Below are 22,924 nucleotides of genomic sequence, written 5' to 3'. Positions count from 1 at the left end.
GCCTTTAACAGCTCTAACGCACAAAGGTAAACCGTATATTTGGGGCTCGAAGCAAGAAGAAGCCTTTCTAACGCTCAAGCGTTTGTTGTGTGAAGCTCCTGTCCTTGCGCTACCTGAGGGTAATGATGATTTTGTCGTGTACTGCGATGCCTCCAACCAAGGTCTCGGTTGTGTTCTTATGCAACGAGGCAAGGTTATCGCTTACGCATCGAGGCAACTCAAGGTTCACGAGAAGAATTATACAACTCACGACCTCGAACTAGGCGCAGTTGTTTTTGCCTTGAAGATCTGGAGACACTACCTTTATGGTACTAAGTGTATCATCTACACTGACCATAAAAGCCTTCAGCATATCTTTGATCAGATGGAACTTAACATGAGACAACGCCGATGGAACGAACTCATCAGCGATTACGATTGTGAGATCCGGTATCATCCTGGTAAGGCTAATGTGGTAGCCGATGCGCTCAGCCGCAAACCCTGCCAGCTTAACTGTATCTTGCCGCGCACGCAGATTCACTTCGCGCCGATCCAAAGCAACCTTGAATCGCGCATTCGTGACGTGCAGCGCGCATCCATCAGTAATGGTAACCTTCGCGCCGAGTTAGCGTGTGGCGCGGAAGCACATTTTGTGCCCAATCTGAGTGGGATTCTCTGCTATCTTAATCGCATCTGGATTCCCTTTGATGAGAATCTTCGCGCTGATATTCTGAATGAAGCGCATAAATCTCGGTATTCTATTCATCCTGGCGCTGATAAGATGTACAAGGATTTGCGCATTACTTATTGGTGGCCCGGTATGAAAGAGGATATTGCTGTGTTCGTAGCTAAATGCCTGACTTGTTCTAAGGTAAAAGCTGAACACCAACGCCCATCTGGTTTGCTCGAACAACCAGAAATTCCTACGTGGAAATGGGAATGTGTAGCGATGGACTTTATTACCAAGTTACCTTTGACAGCAAGCAAACATGATAGCATTTGGGTAATAGTGGATCGTTTGACTAAGTCTGCTCACTTTCTGCCCATTCGTGAAAACTACCGTGTTGAGCAACTCGCGCAGCTTTATGTCAAGGAAATTGTCTGCCGCCATGGTACTCCTTTGAGCATCATATCCGATCGCGATGGTCGTTTTATATCTCGCTTTTGGAAATCTCTCCAATCTGCGCTAGGAACTCGCTTGGACATGAGTACGGCATATCATCCTCAGACTGACGGTCAGTCTGAGCGAACTATTCAAACTCTTGAGGATATGCTCCGATCTAGTGTTCTTGATTTTGGAGGTAATTGGGATTCGCACCTGCCTTTGATCGAGTTCTCTTATAATAACAGCTATCATTCCAGTATCGGTATGGCCCCATTTGAAGCACTTTACGGTCGTAAGTGCCGCTCCCCGATTTGTTGGAGCGAAGTGGGAGAAGCTCAAATCACAGGACCCGAACTTGTTCAAGAGACAACCGATAAAATCTCCAAGATCCGTGATCATCTGCTGACTGCCAGAAGCCGACAGAAGAGTTACGCAGATCGCAGGCGAAAGCCTCTCGAATTTCAAGTTGGTGATCTTGTTCTCCTCAAAGTGTCGCCCTGGAAGGGTGTTTTCCTCTTTGGGAAGAAAGGTAAGCTTGCTCCTCGATATGTTGGACCATTTAAGATTCTCGCGCGTGTAGGAAAAGTTGCCTACAGACTTGACCTGCCGCCCGCGCTCAGTAATGTGCATCCAACGTTCCATGTATCCAATCTCAAGAAGTGTTTAGCCGACGAGAACCTTCACATTCCACTTGATGAAGTTCAAGTTGATGAATCCATGCATTTCGTTGAGAAGCCTGTTGAGATTATGGATCGCGAGGTTAAGCAAACCAAGCGCAGTCGCATCCCTATCGTGAAAGTTCGCTGGGAGTCCAAGCGCGGAGCCGAGTTTACATGGGAAAGGGAAGATCAAACGAAGATCAAGTACCCGCACCTGTTCTCTGCGCAACCTACTTCGAGATAAATTTCGGGAAGAAATTTCTTAAAGTAGGGGAGACTGTGACATCTGCCCCGATCCGACCCGACCCAGGTACCCGTTTCTCTGATCCGATCTCTTTCTTTTATGATTTAATATTTATTTATACTTATATTTTACTTTTTAATAATAATAATATTTTCCTTCCCGCTTCTTGTCTCTCTTTCTTTCCGCCGTCCCGTCCCTCTTCTTCTCTCTTTCCGCCTTCTTTTCCCTCTTGTCGCCGTCCCGCCCTTAAGCCTTGAACCCCTAACTGTCCTTTGTTCCTTCCCGCCTAAGGTTGTCTGCGCAGCTCCACGCGCCAGACTCCTTACAAGGAAGCCTGCGTGAAGACCACCTGTTACTGCGATACGCGAGACGAACTGTCCCCGCAGCGCGCTAAGGATTTTAGTTCTTCCCGCGGCGCGCTATGGATACCGTTCTTCCCGCGACGCGCTAAGGAATATATTTCTTCTCGCGACGCGCTTAGAATTGAAGTTCTTCCCGCGGCGCGCTTTGAAATGTAGTTCTTCCCGCGACGCGTTAAGGTTGGTTCTGTCTGCCTTCGCGCTCGCGCACTCTTGACCTTCTGTGTCTGCCTTCGCGCTCAAGCTTTCTCGCGCTATGTCTTGAGTCTTTTCTTCTGTTTAATCCAGCCGTTTACTTTTGAGTTGTCTTATCTTCTGTGCTGTTGACCTGACCTATCTTATGTCTGAAAAGCCACTTTTGGCGCAGCATGCGCACCAACCCCATTGGTTGACAGAAAAAGTGACTGACATTATCTTTTGAGATCTGCTTTTCCATGCTTGACCTGTACCTTTATCTGACCCGCCCATGCCTGTTTACTGTTACCTGTCAGCTTTTCCTTTGCCCCCTGCAGCTGCCATATCTTTTGATATCTTTTGCTTTTGGAATCTTTTACTTTTTGGAGATCTTTTCCCCTTTTCTAGGGATTGTGTTCCCTAGGGTTTCCCTATAAATAATAATGTTAATTTCCTAACACTACACACACAAAGCACTTAAACTCTCCTGTTCTCTCTTGCTCCTTGCCGTTGTTCTTCCTCTGCCGTCTCCTCTCTCTTTGCCTTCGTCTTCTATCCTGTTCTGCCCTGCTTTTCCGGTAATATATATATTATATATAATAATTTACTTATTAATTATGCTAACTTATAATCAAGACTTAAAACAAATCATTAAAACAATAATCTTATTTATAGGTTAACTTGTGCTTGTTTAAAGTTGGTTCTTGCATTATCTTTCAACGCATCTTTATCAAGTGAGTAATCTCGTACCTAATCCCTTTTTATTTTAATGTTTTGGGATGTTCATGTGTTCGTACAAACTTAGAGTCTTAATCTGTTTATGAACTTTAGTCGCGCAGTATCCCATGTGTTGAGGACGTAGACTTGGCTGTTTATTTGTATGTGTGGATCATTAACCGTCTTGTCAGTCTATTCCGCAGTTCTCATGGTACCATTAGATGAACACGGGAGAACTATCGTTTATGATTTTCTCTTTTGTTTACACTTGCACAGTCTTTCTTGTTTGTGAGCTCAATCGTGAGCACTGGCAGTCTATGAGTATGAATCTTAGAGTTGGTCCCGATCGGATTACACCCTTGTTGAAAACCAGACATACACATGTTGCGCGCAGATTTTATTGTTATCTATGTATTGTATTAAACTTGATTTCTCACCAACACAGAAGTGTTTGACGTTTATTTTAACACATGTTCAGGGTTGCAGTAGCTGTTTTGGAGCTCGAGGACACGTAGGAAGTTTTCTTTATTTTTGGACCTAGATTAAAATGTATCAAGACAAGTTATTGCTGTTCGAATATTATGATTTATAATATATTGATTTATGATGATTTATGTTATCTTGTCTACTTTGCGCGTGCGCGAATGAATATATTTATTAAATATTGACACCAATAGTGTCACGAGTAATGAAACAATATGTGACGCCCCGATGTATAATCCGCCTTTGGTCGGGGTGTTACACCCAACACCATGGAACTCTTTAAACATGAATTAAAACTAAACTACGTACAATATAAACAAAAGCATTAAAGGGAAATAGTATAAACAAGACTAGTAAATAAGAGTTTGGTCTTGGTTCGGTCTTGATTCGGGTCTAATCTCGGGATAAAACCGAGACTAGTGACTTCATAACCAATACCACGAAACTCTTTAAACATGAATTAAAAACTAAACTACTTACAATATGAACAAGACTAGAAAAGCATTAAAGGAAAATAGTATAAACAAGAACTACAAAGAGTTCTCCATGTAGCCTTGCCTTGTAGCATATCACCTCCCGAAGAAGATGAAAGCCGAAGGAAACAAGGGGTGCATATTATATATATGTTGTGCCACAAGATATGAATTAATAAGTAACAAACAAGAATTAAAGAAGGTTACTGCTTGATTATTAAGAACCTTAGAGGTTAGAGATATGAACTTTATTTGGGAGAGAAAGAAGATGAATGAGCAAAGAATAATGAAGATAATGGGGTTGTTTATATAGGGAAGGAGTCAAACTTGTTTTCCTTGTTTTATATCAATACTTGCATGTGTTTTTTTTTAAAAGGTTTAAATAATACAATCTAGTAACAAATCCAAAAGGTAAGAGATGATTATGAAACATAAAAATCCAACATTTTATATTAGTGAAAGATTTGGTTTACAAATAGGGTCGGGTTTTGATACAAATACAAATACAAAAAGATCAAAAATGACGAATGTTACAGTCTTCCCTACTTTAAGAAATTTCGTCCCGAAATTAAGAAGAATTCGTAATAAATAAGTGTGGGTACTTTTCCTTCATCTCGTCTTCTCGTTCACAAGTAAATTCAGCCGCCACGCCGTGATTCCCAACGGACGTTAACTAAACGGATGTGGCTACGTTTGGTTCGTTTCTCATTGCAGTCCACGATTTCAACGTGTTTTTCGATCATTTGCAAGGTTTCATCGATACGTACTTCGTCGAGAGGTATATGGAGGTTACCTTCGGCTAAGCACTTTTTGAGGTTTGAGACATGAAAGGTGGGATGAACACCGGCAAGTTCTTGCGGTAAATCGAGTTTATAAGCCACTTTTCCAATCCTTTCGAGGATTTTGAATGGGCCTACAAAACGGGGTGCCCCTAGTTTTCCTTTCTTTCCAAAATGGACTACCCCCTTCCAAGGGTATACTTTGAGAAGGACAAAGTCGCCAACATTAAACTCGAGAGGTTTTCGCCGTTTGTCGGCATAGCTGTTTTGGCGACTTCTAGCAGCAAGAAGATTTTTGCGGATTTGATCGATACGATCGGTAGTGTCTTGAACCATCTCAAGACCGGTGATTTGGGCTTCACCAATATTGTTCCAACAAATCGGAGAACGACACTTACGACCATAAAGAGCTTGGAAAGGAGCCATCTCAATGCTAGAATGATAGCTATTATTATATGAGAATTCAATAAGTGGGAGATGAGAATCCCAATTTCCACCAAAATCAAGAACATAAGATCGAAGCATATCCTCGAAAGTTTGGATTGTGCGTTCGGATTGGCCATCGGTTTGAGGATGGTAAGCGGTGCTAAGATCGAGGCGAGTTCCCAAGGCTTCTTGAAGCGATTACCAAAAACGGGATGTGAAACGAGCGTCACGATCAGAAATGATGGTCAATGGAATACCATGGCGGCATACAATCTCACAAACATAGATTTGAGCGAGTTGTTCAACGGAGTACTTCTCGCGGATCGGGATGAAGTGAGCCGATTTGGTTAATCGATCAACAATGACCCAAATGCTATCATTTTGCTTTTGAGTGGGAGGCAATTTGGTGATAAAGTCCATAGCGATGCCTTCCCATTTCCAAACGGGGATAGGAGGTTGCTCGAGTAAACAAAAAGGTTTTTGATGTTCGGCTTTAACCTTTAAGCAAGTAAGACATTTCGATACATAAAGTGCTACGTCCTTTTTCATACCCGGCCACCAATAAAAAGATCGAAGATCGAAGTACATTTTATCCGCACCGGGATGTACGGAATATCGTGACATATGAGCTTCATCGAGAATGAAAGTACGAAGTTCATCACGATCGGGAACCCACAAATGGTTGAGGAAATAAAGCAAGCCATCGGGTTTGGTTTCAAGTTGAAGTTCGGCTCCACATGCCATTTCATAATACATATTGCCTTCATCAATGGAGGTGCATTGGGCTCGATAGATGCGGTCTTGGAGATCGGTTTGAATGATGATGCTATTAAGCAGAACAGATTTGATATTAACTTTACGACTAAGGGCGTCGGCTACAACATTCGCCTTACCGGGGTGGTAGCGAATTTCGCAATCGTAATCACTAAGTAATTCGGCCCATCGACGTTGTCTCATGTTGAGATCTTTTTGGTCAAAGATGTGTTGAAGACTTTTGTGATCGGTGAATACAACACACTTTGTGCCATAAAGATAATGTCTCCAGATTTTGAGAGCGAAAACGACGGCACCATGTTCGAGATCATGAGTCGTATAATTCTTTTCGTGATCCTTGAGTTACCTTGAGGCATATGCGATAACCTGACCTCGTTGCATGAGAACGCAACCGAGACCTTGGTTGGATGCATCGCAAAATACCACAAAGTCGTCGTTTCCATCGGGAAGGGTTAGGACGGGAGCGTTGCAAAGCATATGCTTTAGAGTTTGGAAAGCTTCTTCTTTTTTCGGTCCCCATTTGTAAGGTTCTCCTTTATGAGTTAGTGCGGTGAGGGGTAACGCGATTTTAGAGAAGTTTAGAATGAATCGCCTATAATGCCCGGCCAAACCAAGGAAAGATCGGATTTCTGTGGGTGTGGATGGAGTCTTCCAATCTTTTACGGCCTCGATTTTGGCGGGATTAACATGAATACCTTAATCGTCGACGACATGACCCAAAAATTGAACATCTTTTAACCAAAATTCACATTTGGAGAACTTGACATAAAGCTGTTCTTTTCTTAGGAGATCGAGAATGGAACGTAAATGATGTTCATGTTCGGCTCGGATTTTGGAGAAGATAAGAATGTCATCGATAAAAACAATCACGAATTTGTCCAAGAATGGTTTGCAAACACGGTTCATGAGGTCCATGAATACCGCGGGTGCATTGGTTAATCCGAAAGGCATAACCAAAAATTCATAATGTCCATACCGAGTACGAAAAGCGGTTTTTGGAATGTCGTCTTCATGAACACGCAATTGATGATAACCCGATCGAAGATCGATTTTAGAAAAGCAAGTTGCGCCTTGAAGTTGATCGAAGAGGTCGTTGATGCGAGGCAAGGGTAACGATTTTTAATGGTGAGTTTATTGAGTTCACGGTAATCGATACACATGCGAAACGAGCCATCTTTCTTTTTCACGAAGAGGACGGGAGCGCCCCAAGGAGAAGAGCTTGGACGGATAAAGCCCTTATCGGAGAGTTCTTGGAGTTGATTTGATAACTCTTGCAATTTCGAAGGAGCTAAGCGGTAAGGAGCCTTGGCTACGGGAGTCGCGCTGGGCACAAGGTCGATTCGAAATTCAACAGGACGAACGGGTGGAAGACCAGAGACGTCTTTGTGAAAAACGCCTGGAAATTCACAAACAACGGGAATGTCTTGAATCTTCTTTTCTTTTGGATCTTTCACCACCGCTTGGGCTAGGAATGGAACGTACTTTTGGCGCAAGTACTTACGAGATTGAGAGCAAGACATAAGGTTGAGTTTCTTGGGGATCGTTTTGCCAAAGACTTTGAGAATTTTGCCATTGACGAGCGGGATACGAATGAATTTGTTATAACAAACGATTTCGGCACGGTGCAAAGCTAACCAATCCATGCCTACTATGATTTCGAAGCTTCCCATTTGCATCGGGATGAGGTCGATCGAGAACTCGTGCTTGCAAAGAGTGAGGATACAATTGCGAATGACCGAATCGATGATGATGGAATTTCCATTGGCGACTTCCACAGAAAAGGGGCGAGAAAGTTTAGTGCGATATATGCCAAGAATAGATTCGAATTTAAAAGAAACAAAACTCCTATCAGCTCCGGTATCAAATAAAATTGAAGTTAAATGCTCATTTACTAAAAACGTACCGTTCACCACATCGTTGGCAACTTGAGCTAGGTTGGCGTTCATCATAAAGGCACGCCCTTGGTTGACGTGGTTAACTTGTTGAGCTGGAGGAGGTGGGAGAGCTTGCATGGCTTGCAGATGTGGTGGAGGAGGAAGGGCTTGCATGGCTTGGATCGGTTGAGCGGGAGGAGCCAAGAGTTGCGGGATTTGGGGTTGATAAGTTTGAACTTGGTAGGCTTGGGTATGGTAGTAGGGTGTGGGTATGATTTGGGCTTGGTTAACAAGAGCAAGTCGAGGACAAGAATTGCGGAAGTGATTCGGGTCTCCACAATTGAAACAAGCCCTAGGTTGGGATGGAGGGTTTTGAGCAAAAGGAGTGGGACGATTTTGGTTGGATGGGGCAAACCTCGGAGCGGGTCGCCCACGAGAGGCTTCTCGACACACGTTGTTAGTGTGACCATAGCGGTTACACTTGGTGCAGTGGCGACAAGCAGAGTAGGAGGGATGATGACGTTGACAAGTGTTACATAATGGGTGCGGGCCGGAATACGGTTTTCGGTTTTGGAGTGCGTGGGATTGAGATTGAGGTTGTGATGGGTGGGTGACAGCATAGTTTCGGTTGTTTGGTTTGATTTTCTTTTTGGTGTGGTGGGTGGAATTGGAGTAGTTGATGGCTTGAGATTGTGGGTCGACTTTAGCTTGAGGGGTTGGTTCGGGCTTACTCTTGTCACTCGTTTTCTTGATGGAGAGGGTACCGTCTTTGACATGGTTTTCAGAAAGAGCACCGGCGAAGGTAATAGCATCATGAAGGGTTTGCGGGTTGCGACTCATCACCGAGTCGCGGATTTGCACAGGCAAACCGCCGACATACTTGTCAATAGCCCTTTCGAGGGGAGTGACCAAGTGAGGAACCAAGAGACTAAGCTCGTGAAAGTGGTTGGAGTAGGTGGAGTTGTCACCACTCTCTTGCTTGAGTTCCCAAAATTCGGATTCGAGTTTTTGAAGTTCATGTTTTGGGCAAAACTTTTTCATCATGACTTCTTTGAGCTTGGTCCATGAGTAGGCCATAGCTACTTCCGCTCCATGGGTGGAAATCTCGCTATTCCACCAAGTGCGGGCGGTATTCTCAAACATGCTAGAGGCATACGTGGTCTTTTTGAGTTCGGGGCATTCACAAAGAGTAAACACACTTTCCATTTCTCGAACCACTGTAACAAAGTGGTGGCACAGTTCGTACCAAAAAATTGGGATGGGTTGGCACTAGTGAAATTTTTCAAAGCGAAAGGTATGGGGTTGGGTGTGGTTTGAGTAACGGTGGGTTGGGTGGCTTGGATTTGAGTTATGAGTCCGGGAATCACAACGGTGATTTCTTTTGCTACCATTGCGGCCATCCGACGACCGGAGCTTGGCTTGCGTAGTTGGCGACGGATTGGAGGCATTTTAAAATAATAAAAGAGAAATGGTATAAGTTTGGGGTAATTGATATAAGTATGAGGGAAAAAGAGTAAATGTAGGGTTTAATGATTGTGAATCCTAGAGTTATGAGAATGAGAATGTTAGTAAAAACCATTTTATACTTACATCAAAAGATAAAAATGTATATATATTTATAAGTTTCAAACTTTTGCCATTCAAAAATTGGAGGTTTTGAGATTTTGAAATTTATATATATAGTCGGGAAATCGTACATGAAATCACCAGGGTTTGATATCCCGACAAATAAAGTTGTATAAAATAATAGGTGGAGTCGAACATGTGCACGTACCACCACGTCTTAATTATGTTGTTGTGACTCAAATAACGCTAATAACATATAATAAAAACGGAGATACAACGAGATGTTAAAAACAACTTGTATTTTTAACACCAAAAAATATAAGGAGGCAACCGGAACGCTTGCATTCGACAACTTAAAGTATTGACATATATAACACGATTTGTAGGCCTAGAAAACGCACACTATAATTCAACCATCTCAGGTAAGTATATCACCTTCGATTCTTGGAATCTTTTTGTCAAATGGTCGTTTCATAGTGTTTCGCTTTCTATGATGGCTACAAACCGGATATAAATGCAACCTTTAAGGAGATCTTAAATAACGGGATCCAAATTAAGTTTGTGATCCATAAAACACAATATAAAAACTAATGTTTTTGCGTTTTAAGGTAAGGATACCTTGGAATACTATGAGAGTGTGTGCATGTGTATATTTTTTGAAGATTAAAGGAAATAAATAAGCAAATAAATGTATAAGTGTAATGAACAATCAAGTAGGGTAACACGTATAAGCAACACGTATACGAACCCTAAAGCAAAACTATACTAGGTCGTTACGTCTAACCACCTATCTTATAATCTTGGCTCTGATACCAATCTGTCACACCCCGACCAAAGGCGGCGGAACATACCGGGGTGCAACGTGATTGGACAAATACACAAGACACTATTAAAGTGACAATATTTAATCAACTCATTAATTTCATTCAATCACCAAAGTAACACATATTGTTCATACAAATAACATCAAAACATAAGAAATAGATATTGTTCATTCTTCTAATAACCTAGCGGTATCAAAATAGAATGACGTCTTCAAACTCCAACTCAAGTAATAATCAAACCTGTAACATGCATAAAATAACATTTGTCAACACGTATGTTGGTGAGCAATTTCATAGTTTTGAGTATATATAATATGAGTGAAATCCACAAACGTATATGAGACTATAAATAAAAGCATCAATCATGGTATATAAAACATATGTAAATGAGGATCCTTTCTAATCGGTAAGAATACCGACATACTTGGATAATGAGGCCCTATTCTACTAGCACAAGGCTAAGTAGTTAGGGGAGCGTGTGATCATACTTAATGAGGCTCAACAACAACATAAAAATAAACACTCGCGCATGTAAAGCATATGAGACATATAACACACAATAGAGCAAGTATTCTAGCATCATATACCCTAAAGTTTGTGGTTTGAGAAATGAGTATAATATAAATCATTTTTGTTTAAATAAGTATGCATGTTACCCCCAAAAGATAAAAGTGAAAACGGGGGATGAAATGTACTCACGTTAACTAAGTAACTTGAAAGATTGATTCGTGAATAATCGGAGATCGAGTTTAACGAGCAAGACCTAGATTAAACGGGTCTTAAGTTAGTAGGTAGTCTTGGAAGGGTTTAAAATAAAATATGATAAGTAAAGTAAATAAATGAGGTTTATGGTTTAAAAATGTAAATACTTGTGAAATTAAAGACATGTTCTAAAAAGTAAGTTTACTCGAAACCGGGTCTTGGTATTTCATTCATAATTATTACTCAACCTATGTTAAGTAACTTATGTGGGTTATAATGCACTAATGTAAGACCCTTTGGGTATATGAACACCAAAACAAGGTTTTAATCGAGTGTTCGGATTTGTTAACTTGGGTCTAGATAATTAACTAAACTCAAAGTTAACTTTCCAAAATGTTTTGAGATAACTCAATAAAATCTAAAGACTTAACCAAGTATATGGTTCTATTATGAAGAACCTTAACGTCCGTTAAGTGTGTATTTGGTATCACCGGTCCAAGCTTGTTATAAGATCAAGTTGGATACCGACACACCAAGTAAGTTGATAAAACACTTAAAATTAGTTTAAAATACATTCTTGAAGAAAGGATGAGTTTCGATGGCCAAAAACACACTTGTGTGTCTTAGGCAAGTGAACTCGGTTTAGTTCGGTTTTGGTTCGGTCCTTGACTCGGAATGATACCGAGGATGGTTGCCACATACCCAAATACCATAGAACTATCAAAATGGTTTTAGAAGTTACAAGGTTCAAATCTTTCATAAACATGTTTATTTAACTATTTTAAACAAAACTAGTAAACAAAACTATTTAAAACAAAAGCTAGTAAACAAGAGTTCGGTCTTGGTTCGGTCTTGATTCGGGTCTAATCTCGGGACGAAACCGAGACTAGTGACTTCATACCCAACACCATGGAACTCTTTAAACATGAATTAAAACTAAACTACGTACAATATAAACAAAAGCATTAAAGGGAAATAGTATAAACAAGACTAGTAAACAAGAGTTTGGTCTTGGTTCGGTCTTGATTCGGGTCTAATCTCGGGATCAAACCGAGACTAGTGACTTCATAACCAATACCACGAAACTCTTTAAACATGAATTAAAAGCTAAACTACTTACAATATGAACAAGACTAGGAAAGCATTAAAGGAAAATAGTATAAACAAGAACTACAAAGAGTTCTCCATGTAGCCTTGCCTTCGCATATCACCTCCCGAAGAAGATGAAAGCCGAAGGAAACAAGGGGTGCATATTATATATATGTTGTGCCACAAGATATGAATTAATAAGTAACAAACAAGAATTAAAGAAGGTTATTGCTTGATTATTAAGAACCTTAGAGGTTAGAGATATGAACTTTATTTGGGAGAGAAAGAAGATGAATGAGCAAAGAATACTGAAGAGGTTGAGGTTGTTTATATAAGGAAGGAGTCAAACTTGTTTTCCTTGTTTTATATCAATACTTGCATGTGTTTTTTTTTAAAAAAAAGGTTTAAATAATACAATCTAGTAACAAATCCAAAAGGTAAGAGATGATTATGAAACATAAAAATCCAACATTTTATATTAGTGAAAGATTTGGTTTACAAATCGGGTCGGGTTTTGATATAAATACAAAAAAGATCGAAAATGACGAATGTTACATTTGATGTTACCTGAAAGCAACTGAAAATGAGATACAACAATGATGAACGTACACCATGATGAAGGAGAAGAAACAACATGAAGGAAACTCATGATGAATGATTTTTGGAGTGAAAGTTATTTTAGCATGTAAAGGAATATATATATATATATGAATATATATATATATATATATATATATATATGAAAGTAGCTAGAGTTGGCTTGGTAAGTTATTTCCATTTCTAATTTCAATTTCCATATTAAGCTCGTTACTTTGAGAGTCGATTTCTTATTTATCTTACATAGTTGTTGGACACACTTTAATCGTTACGAAATTTTAATAAAAAAAGAGCACAAACCCATAAATAATTAAATGTATGACGCATACATAAGTAAAACTATTTGTGTACAAAACGAGTTTAAATTCATATTTTTACATTTTTTTTTTGGCCCAACTTGTATGTTTATGATGTATATAAGTTGTATATTTAAGTTTAGGATTTTTTTTGTTTAAAATGTAGTCAAGTCATTCGTTTCGATTTAAACCAAATTGGCACCTACCCGGTTGGTCGGACATTGGGTTTAACTTTGAATCCTTAGGTCTCCTCTTTCTCAAACAAAATATGGGTTACCAATCGATGCCGTTGAGGGTGCAAACGAGGCAAGCTCAAGCTCGGCTCGTTTAACTTACACAAATCTTGAGCTTGGCTCGTTTCGATATATATTTTAAAGCTCGAGCTCAACTTGTAAGTAGTTTTTCAACCTCGGCTCGTTTATTATTTATTATTTATATATTTTTATATATGTTGTTCAATTATAGTTTTACATATAACAAATATATATAGTAATATTTCACGAGCTGACTCAAGCTCGAAAAGTGAAACTCGGGCTCGTTTATTAAATGAGCTTACTTTTTAGGCTCGAGCTTGGGCCCATTTAAGCTCGGCTCGATCGAGACTTTTCAAGAGCTGATCTCGAGTAGCTAGCGAGCGGCTTGGCTCATTTACATCCCTTAATACCATAACAAAAGCCAAACCAATGCTGGCCAAGTTCCAAGTTCCCGCCACAAGACGCGGGCTTAAAGAGTCTAATTTAATTTATTAACCAACACTAACTTCATACATAAACCAGTGTAGGGTATTGTTTGGTTAATTTCTCGGTACAAGTCGGGTTGCTTGTGACTTAATTGGCATGCAAGAAGCTGGGTTGAACGAAAGTTTTGGTGTCGAAGTTGTCCTTTTATTTAATTAGTTAAGTTGGTTAATTAGTAAGAATTTTGGAACAAACTTTTAGAAACACAGTCACCCAAGAAAAGAAAATTGAACTTATTTAAAAGAACTGGAACATGGTCCTTTAAATTGAAAACCAGAACCTAACCAAAACTCCTACTAGGAGTAGGAAATAAACATAACGACGCAAAACTTCCAACGATTAAGTCCAATGTCTAGCAGAACGTGGCATGCTTAAAGGAGATGGGGTACTTGAACGTATTTGAGTAAGAAAAAGTGATGACTTGATCGGTTCTCAACTTTTGACCATTATTGAGCAAACAATCGTCATAAGAAAGTCTGTTGAAGAGTTTTGGGTTGACTAGCTTTGCTGAGGCAAACTGGCCACAATGAAGATGCACATCTTGAATATTGTGATTCACAGGTGTTGACTATTTCGACAATGTAGACCGGTATCCCATGTTGTGACTGTAAGGCTTGTGATATGCTCAAGTCTTTGGATGTACAAGATGACACTCCTGTTTTGGTCAAGTTCAATAAAAAAATAAAATTGTTAGTTAGTTAGTATATGCATGCTTTGTTGTACCATTATGTAAAAATTAAAGTTGAAAAGTTTACCTTGAAAAAGAAGTTTTCTAGCAGTTTGAGATGACTCTTGATGAGTTGTATTTGTGTTGTAATCTCTCCCATGCAAATACTCTTTCGATGAAGAAGACATGCTACCTGGAACATGAGACAGAACAATGATGAACAACATGATGGAAGCCACATGAACAAAACCCATGATGATCGATGTCGTATACAAATTAATTAAGAGGAATGAATTGAAGTTAGGCAATACAAGATGAGCCTGCTTATATAGTGGTATTCTGAAATCTAAATTCTAAATATGATACTAAAAGCAAATCTTATAATAATGTATACAATCTTTAAAATTATCTGGGAGATTCATGGGAAAATAATAATAGCATGTATATGTTACTAAATTCGTAATTGGAAATAATATATAGGGGTCAAACTGTGAAACATGAGAAAATCTCATTCATGGTGTTCTAAACTTTAGATATGCGTAATATTTATGTGATATTTGTCATGAAATAGGAGATTGTATGAATTAGGCATTTAGATATGGGTAATATTTCTGTGCATATTTGTATAGAAATAGGAGACTGTAATTCATATCCCTATATATGTATATGCAAGAGGAAGAGATTAGCAATTAGATATGCATAATATTTCTATGATCTTGTGATATTTATTTGTATAGAAATAGGAGATTGTAATTTATGCTATAAAAAAATCGAAATAAACCTCCTAATTAATATTTATATAAAAATGTGCCTAAGATCAAGTATTTCCCATAGAAATAGCAAAAATTGAATCTACATAAGTATTTATCAAAAAAAGAAGAATGAAAGAAAATGACTAAAATGCCCTCTAGATGTGAATTGTCTGAAACAACTTTCATATGGAAGTATTACTTGGTGACTTTAGATTAAATTCAGTAAAAATGGAAGAGCTTAACATGAGACATCAGTTTCCATTGGCCACTAGTTTTGAAACTGATGCTCTACATGTATATACAAAAATGTCCAAAATACCACTAGTTTTAATGACTGACACATGTATGATCATTAATCACAATTAAATGGGAATGATTGATTATTGAAAAGGTTATGGGAGATCTCATATAAGAATAGTAAAACGAAATGTGTATATCTACATGTAAATATTAATTTTATAATAAAAAGGATGTTACAAGTGTTATAAGGACTCAAGAAGTGATATTATTATAAGATTTAACCCCTCCTACTAAGGTCATCGCTTGGATAACCGCCATGAACAGAAGGTCTGGATATGACTCTATGTCACCCTCTGATTGCATCTCACTCAAAACCCTTCCCACAATCTGACAAAAAAAAAAAATCATATATAAATATACTTTAAACTGACTGTAATCACTTTGTTCTAAAAAAAAGTAGTGACCTTGCGAGCATAACCACCATAAGCGATTCCTCCAATCAAAGCATTTGAACTAGACGCGGTTGATGAGTTTTCTATGGGCATAGCCATTGGCATTTGGAAAAGGTTCAGTTTTTTCAGAGCGTCAACTGTGTGAGCATTGGTACCACCCGCGAGTTGAAGAAAGCCTACGTCATATATGGTGACAAGTAAACGTTAAAAAGAATTTCAACCGTGCATTAAGCACTTGCACCTTTACAACAATTGTGTTGTATATCTAACAGGCACACTAACCAGGAGGTTTCTCATTATCGAAAGCCAACCGATGGGCAAAAGCAATGGATTCTCGAGTGGCACCTCGTCCAATATCTCCACTCATTGGTCGACCATCTAACTATAATATCATTTAAACTAAACATTAGTCTTTAGTTAACGTGTGACAGTTATTATGTGTAATTAGTCTAGTATGTCGAGTCCATTAAGCCCAACAGTTACGCCAACCGTTCATACCTGCCATAGATTTAAGCAACAAAGATTGTGTTCTAGAATAGAGTACAATTTGTTCATCGTGGCGACAGTTGAATCTCCAATATAGGGTAAGCTAACCTGAAATTTATAAGAAGAGACACATTTATGGACAAACCAACACAATGTTGATTATAACAAAATGTCCAAAATGTCCTTCCCATCACAAAGATATCTGTAACATTCTCTTTTATGCAATTTTAGCTCAAAATAGTGAATGCTGCAATTGAAAAAGGATAGTTAGTTCTGCACTTACCGCCACAAGTCTTAGATGACTAACAGAATCTCCCAAACCATTCCAAAGCTCTTCAAACGAACCAGTCTGCCTGCAAAACATATTTACTAATTTCCTTAAAGTAGCTAGGCTTTATAATTATGTGAACAGAATACCTTCCGTTTGTGTGGATCTCGAGAGCATCGACATCATCTCTCTCAAGAAGTTTAGATGTTGCAGCAGCCTCTCTTACATATGAAATTGCTTCTGGAAGCATTTAACCGTATACGTGTAGTATAATACCATTACACCATTAGACCCCACACCTCACATATGTGAGCGAAAACGAGAAAAGAAAGTGACTAACCTATTTTATCATACGGACAAACTGGTAAACAACGCCCGCAGCCATAGCAACGCTCTTTTGTTACTCCTGTTCAACCACACCAACAGAATGTTTAACAAACTATTTGCATAAGTAAAAAAGAAATATAATATATAATATTCTAGTTGAACAAACCTTCCTTGGATATTGCATTAGCAGGACATATATTTTCACACGGTCTTGAGCAGTCCGTTGGACAATCATCCGGATCAAATTCTGTAAAGCTAATACAAAGTTAGATAGTATGACGATAAAGGGCTCTATGAAACTTAAGGGAATGAAATATGACCGGCTTTTCGGAAGTGAAGATCCTCGTCATCATTGACACTTATCATAACCCAAGGCCTTCTAATCGGCAAGATATCTCTTGCTGCATTGATTCCTTCGTTCACCGCATTCACTACCGCCTCATCCGCAGCACAGTCAATACAATCAACTAATATAAACATACACAAAACACCACTCTTTTAAAATGATGAAGTAATAGCAATTAAGTGATAAATATACCTCCAGCTAGAGTGTAAACAAGAGAAAGATTCCTAATATCCACCACATCCTGCAATGCATCAATTGGTTAAAATTCAAAACAAAAGATTTACCTACTGGTAAAAGATCAGAGATGATTTCAACAAGGTCAAACGGTTTTAACCGGCGTAGTGTATTTTTTATGTTTTAACTCTTTTGGACTTGTATGTAATAATTTCGGTTTATCCGAACTTTAGCTCGTTTAATGTACTGCCATAGGGGTGTAAACGAGTCAAGCTCGTTTTGAATTACGAGAGCTCGAGCTCTATTTCCAAAATTCAAGCGCGGCTCGTGAGTTGTTTTTCAAGCTTGGGCTTGGCTTGTTTATTATTTACTAATTATTTTATATTGAGAAAAACTTAAGCGAGCTAAAGCTTGGCTTGAGCTCAGCAGCTCTGCCGTGTAAAATTAATACATAGAAGTCTAAAAGAGGAAACACTTAAAAACAACAAAAGGCTCGAGGTCGGGCTAATTGATAACTTAACGAGCTTTATTTGAGGTTTTTATCGATCTACGCTTGAGTAGCTTAGGCTTGTTAAGGTTTTTACTAAATATAATATAGGCATACTTAAAAACATATATATATAAATTAATTAATTAGTAAATAATAAACGAGTTTTGAAAAAACAACTGAAACGAATATCTTGTATTTAATGTATGGGTATAACTATAAACTAAAAACTAATTATAACGGGAAAGGTTGAAAAATAATATATTGTTATAATTAAAATTAAGTACAATACCTCAAAGCTAGCACCACAAATAAGCTTAACCCAGTTGCCTTTGTGGAGAGATGTTTGTGGGTAAGTTGCAATGGAAGGAACCTCACTTGTTGTAACTAAATCTTTAACTTTCTTAATGTTGTACTTGACACCAGCCTTCGATTTACACTGAATATTATTATTATTATTATTATTATTATTATTATTATTATTATTATGAGTGTTGTTGACAAGATGATAAGAAGACAGTTTCAGAGCCATTTCAACTAGCTCCCCTCAAACCCACGTCTTCAAACTCTCTTTTTTTTTTAATTAATATATATAATTAAAATATATATATTTGTGTGTGTTTTTTTCTTTTTTCTTTTTTTTTATTAAAGTTATATTTTTTTTCTTTTTTTTTTAATGAATGGATTTGTGTCCCTCCTCGTTGGGCTACGGGACCACGGGTTTGTGGTGGGTCATGCGATAAACAAGGCAGAGGCGGGTAAAGTAGCTAAGCACGAGAAAGCTTGCCTTGAGAATCAACACGTGTTCGTACCGTTTGCTTTTGACACCTTTGGCGCTCTCGGCTCTAACGCGGTTCAGTTCCTTAAGCGGGTTCAGCAAGTGGTCAGCAGTAACTCCACTCATGCTAAGGGGAACGTTGTGTTTAGTAGGGTAAGGTTTGTTATTCAGAAGGGGGTAGCGGTGCAGCTTGTTGCCCGTCTATCTGCCGTTAGTCTGTAATTGTGTCTGTTTTAAATTATTTATGATCAAATTTAACTTTAATATTAAAAAAAAATAGAGTTAAAACCATAAAATACATTTGCTTTTTAATCGTCAATATAATATGTTCTTTTAATACTAAAATAATAAAAGGGGGTAAGCTTTAGAGACTCATTTACGGTTTACGCTAGACCAGATTCGAACATCTGGAAAACTTTTATACTCAAACAACACACAGATGACAAATTGAACTTGAAAAACCCAGAGGTGTGTTGGTTTCACAGAATTTGTGAGAATTGGGAATTCAAAGTAAATGGAATTAAAATCTCATGACATGACGTGTTCATTTCATTGGAATTGGAACCTTAGTTTCATTTTGGTGTGTTCGGTTCGAAGAACTGAAATTTGAATTCAATTCCTTCAAATTCTTTTAAATTAAGGAATTCCAAATTCTTCCAAAATATGAAGAAATTCAAGGTAATTCATTGGAATAATGGAATCTATTCTCGAGGTTTTTTTTTATTTTAACGATGACAACGAATAAAACATTTTAGTTTTTTTTTTTATTTATATTTTGAGTTATGAATTTTTTATTATTATTTTTGAATATTTTTTTGAGGGGTTTTATCTTAATAGTAAATTCATAATAAAAATTTCAAAAAAATAATAATAAAAAAATCATAACGCAAAATATAAATAAAAAACAACAAATCAAAAAAAACTAAAATATTTTCGCCGTTATCCTTGTTAAAAAAATGATTCCTATTTATTTGTCAAACGAACACATTAAGAATGTAATTGGATTCAATTCTCTCAAATTCCAATTCCTATTGGAATGTTAAATTCTAAATCCAATTCTTTCAATTCCAAATCCTATACAAATTCTAATTCCAATTTCATTTCATTCCGTGAAACGAACGCGCCCTTAATTTCAAAAACACATTAAATCTAACCAATACTCCAATTAAATCACTCCAAGGGTTCATTATGATGTTGTTAACAAGAATCAAAGGTCGATTTCAACAACAAACAACACTTTTCAATCGATTGTATTCCTATGCAAATCAGGAGTTTCGATATCATAGTAGGCATGGATTTGTTAACTCAACATTATGCCGAAATCGTATGCTTTCAAAAGTATATTCGGATTCCGCTTTATGAATTCTGATATTTCCTAAAATTTTGCCAAGGAAAAATGAACACATTAGTGAATTCCAATTGCATTACATGAAATCTAATGGCACCGCATAGGCAAACCAATCGCATCGCATGGAAATTGTGAGTCGATTACAATATATGCATTCAGATGAATTAAAATGGTATTTAAATTTAAACTTTTGAGTAACCACGTGTGTTAAGGATAGGCTAAATAAGTGAAACAAACCCTAGAGTCGGTTATTTTCACTATAAGTATAAATCCCCACCAAAATCAATTCACTAGGATCACAAATTCAATCATGGGGTACCGAAGTTTAAGCCTCACTCTCGTCTCTGCAAACGGCCTCAAGAAATCAAGATTCATTGGCAATGTGGACGTCTACACCGTTGTTTTCATCACCGGAACCGTCTAGCAAAGATCAAAAGCAAAGTGAGAAATTTATTTAATGTATTAGAGTTTGAGGAATATTTAAGTTTAACAAGCTGTTTAAAGTCATTATGTTTATCGGTTTTTATTGTCATAGTGTTTGGTTATAGTTGGTTTTAAGCTTTGTGTCTCCTCTAAATAGTTTGGTAGGTAATAGGTTATTGTTTGTGTTTGTTTTTCGGTTCAATCATATTAATGAGAGTTATGTCTTTTGATCAAATATTGTGTTTTTGTTTATTGAATTTGTCATGACCAACAAGGCAACAATACATAGTTTTGGTCCGGGTATATCGGATCATCTTTATTGGATCCATTTCAGTATTAATAAAATTCATACTTATGTCTTGTACTAGTTTTATTCTCTATATAATACATAAATTTGTTGTTTGTGTCCTATCGACTTTCATTCCCGTATTTAAACCTTTTAGTATTTAGTACCTTGTATGAGAGTGTATCAAATTTGTTAGGCATTACTTCTGTTTAAACAATAGGTCACGGAAACAGGGACAAAAGTATATGCATAACTACGAGTTCACATATCACATTAATTGTTAACCTTCATAAATAGGATTCGTAACTTTATGTGGTGCATTTTACTTATAATCTATTCAAGTTGAAGTTAGATTTTACATATTTGGACTAAAACATTTTTTTTTGAACGGCAAACAATTTTTTTTACTATATTACAACGCAACCTAGCAAGTTGTTAGTATCACCAATTTACATCATCAATCACCCAGATACAATTCTAACGAACAATTTCTACCAGCACCCCCAACTACATTACAAGTTAAAATTACACAAACTTTCCCATGTTAACGTCACATCCTTTGATCTATTCTTTACTCATAGGAAACTTAGTGATTTAATCTCGCTTATGACTTTGCTTAATCGGGTTGGCTTCCCTTCAAACACCAAGGAATTTTTTTCCAACAAATCGTAGTGAGACATACCGCGTGGAACACTTTTGCTTTTCGAATAGGCAAACAAGTAAACCTATGTAATTCCAACAAGTCCTTAGCTGAGAAAGCATATATAGGCGGGACCTTACATCAACAAGAAATTACACTCCATGCTGATTGAGCAAATTGGCATGTCACAAATAAATGTCCCGTCGTCTCAAGTTCTATCGAACTGAACGGGCACAATAACAAACTAATCGGAATATGCCGCTTGGCCAACGAAAATAAGTTACATATATAGGATACCCACCTTTTTAGGCACAAATCTATTCCATTCGAAGGAGTACCGACCATCAACTATCGTGCCCAAGACAAATATGTTCTTGACACTAACCTGGCCTGTCTTCCAAACCCCAAACGTGCAGGTTCGGATCACCGGTCAACCAGACCTCTCTACATTCTACCATTTAGATTTTACTTATTTGGGTTATAGACCCATTTAACCTTTACACAAATAAGTGTCATTTGTAGCTAGCAATAAACATAATAATTAAATAGTATCTATATGGTACTCTTTTGCCACATGTGACTTGATGAGTGTAGGACAAGATTTACACCAATATAGCATTAATTACCTTTTCCTAGCAAACAATGTTAATTTTTGCTAACCACATGTCCTGTGAAATATATAATCTTTGAAAATGACAAAATTTATTATTTGCATCTTACAATCTATTTTTAGATCCTACCCATGGGATGTATTGGGTAATTTGTTGGGGTTTGTATAAAATAGTAGAACCATAAGATAGTTGATAATTTACTCATTGAACAAAACTAGCATTAAGCTTATACGATATTGCAGCGACAACAAAGTTTTAATCTTATCATGTAAATACATAATTAAATTTTGTAACAAGCTTTAGAATGATCATTTAAGATCAACTTAAATTACGAAAATTGATCATATGGTCAAAGAAGGATGGTTTGAGGAAAAAAAATTGATGAAGCCTAACCGCTAGATTGAAGGAAACATGTTTATTTATAGCGTATGCATTAAGTGTTTTACATAATCATCACAACTTGTACATTGATGCATAGTAAACTTGTATGTTATAATTGATAAGTCGATATTGAGCAAAATTGTCAAAACGTCGACAAAAATATGTGCGTCGCAACGGTAAGTCGGTTTTTTTATATATCATAATATATTAGAAAATATAGATATAACAAGACTTTTAAATAAAGTTGTCAAATTACAGGTTAAAGATGAAGGGGGCAATCACATAATAATTTTATAAATTTACAAAAGGTAATAAAAGTTAAATGTTAATTTTGTAACTAACTTAAATAAAATGGAAAGACACGTGATAATGTCACAATGATCATTTTACCCATCTTTAAG

General features: G+C 37.4%; 1 protein-coding gene and 1 pseudogene across 2 annotated transcripts; both read right to left on the bottom strand.

The window, feature by feature from the left end:
- Positions 1-13,971: 13,971 nt before the first annotated feature.
- LOC143592060 (protein TAPETUM DETERMINANT 1-like) lies at positions 13,972-14,778 on the bottom strand (annotated as a pseudogene). The gene is made up of 2 exons (XR_013145843.1): positions 14,613-14,778; positions 13,972-14,509 (listed from the first exon to the last, which is right to left on the bottom strand). The product of XR_013145843.1 is annotated as a protein TAPETUM DETERMINANT 1-like (transcript).
- A 922-nt stretch (positions 14,779-15,700) lies between these two features.
- Positions 15,701-18,610, bottom strand: LOC143592059 (uncharacterized). Its single transcript, XM_077072075.1, has 11 exons — positions 18,349-18,610; positions 17,588-17,636; positions 17,370-17,516; positions 17,216-17,296; positions 17,063-17,128; positions 16,872-16,962; positions 16,738-16,807; positions 16,467-16,562; positions 16,251-16,350; positions 15,981-16,144; positions 15,701-15,903 (listed from the first exon to the last, which is right to left on the bottom strand). Exons 1-11 carry the CDS (start codon positions 18,586-18,588, stop codon positions 15,769-15,771), a joined length of 1,239 nt encoding a protein of 412 aa, XP_076928190.1. The 5' UTR covers positions 18,589-18,610; the 3' UTR covers positions 15,701-15,768.
- Positions 18,611-22,924: the final 4,314 nt, after the last annotated feature.

The sequence above is a fragment of the Bidens hawaiensis genome, unplaced genomic scaffold, assembly GCF_021521415.1.
Source record: "Bidens hawaiensis isolate Kalapana, Puna unplaced genomic scaffold, B.hawaiensis_p1.1 tig00040432_1, whole genome shotgun sequence".
Taxonomy (NCBI): Eukaryota; Viridiplantae; Streptophyta; class Magnoliopsida; order Asterales; family Asteraceae; genus Bidens; species Bidens hawaiensis.
Note: the sequence above shows the minus strand (reverse complement) of the source record. Positions and strands in the feature narration are given on the sequence as shown.

Bases quoted from the DNA above. Each gene is read 5' to 3' on its own strand.
- LOC143592059 (XM_077072075.1), bottom strand. From the start codon at position 18,588: ATGGCTCTGAAACTGTCTTCTTATCATCTTGTCAACAACACTCATAAT. The intron at 16,563-16,737 runs GTAAGTGCAGAA...TATAAATTTCAG, and splicing joins GTCATCTAAGACTTGTGGCG to GTTAGCTTACCCTATATTGG. The intron at 16,145-16,250 runs GTTAGTGTGCCT...TATATGACGTAG, and splicing joins CGATAATGAGAAACCTCCTG to GCTTTCTTCAACTCGCGGGT.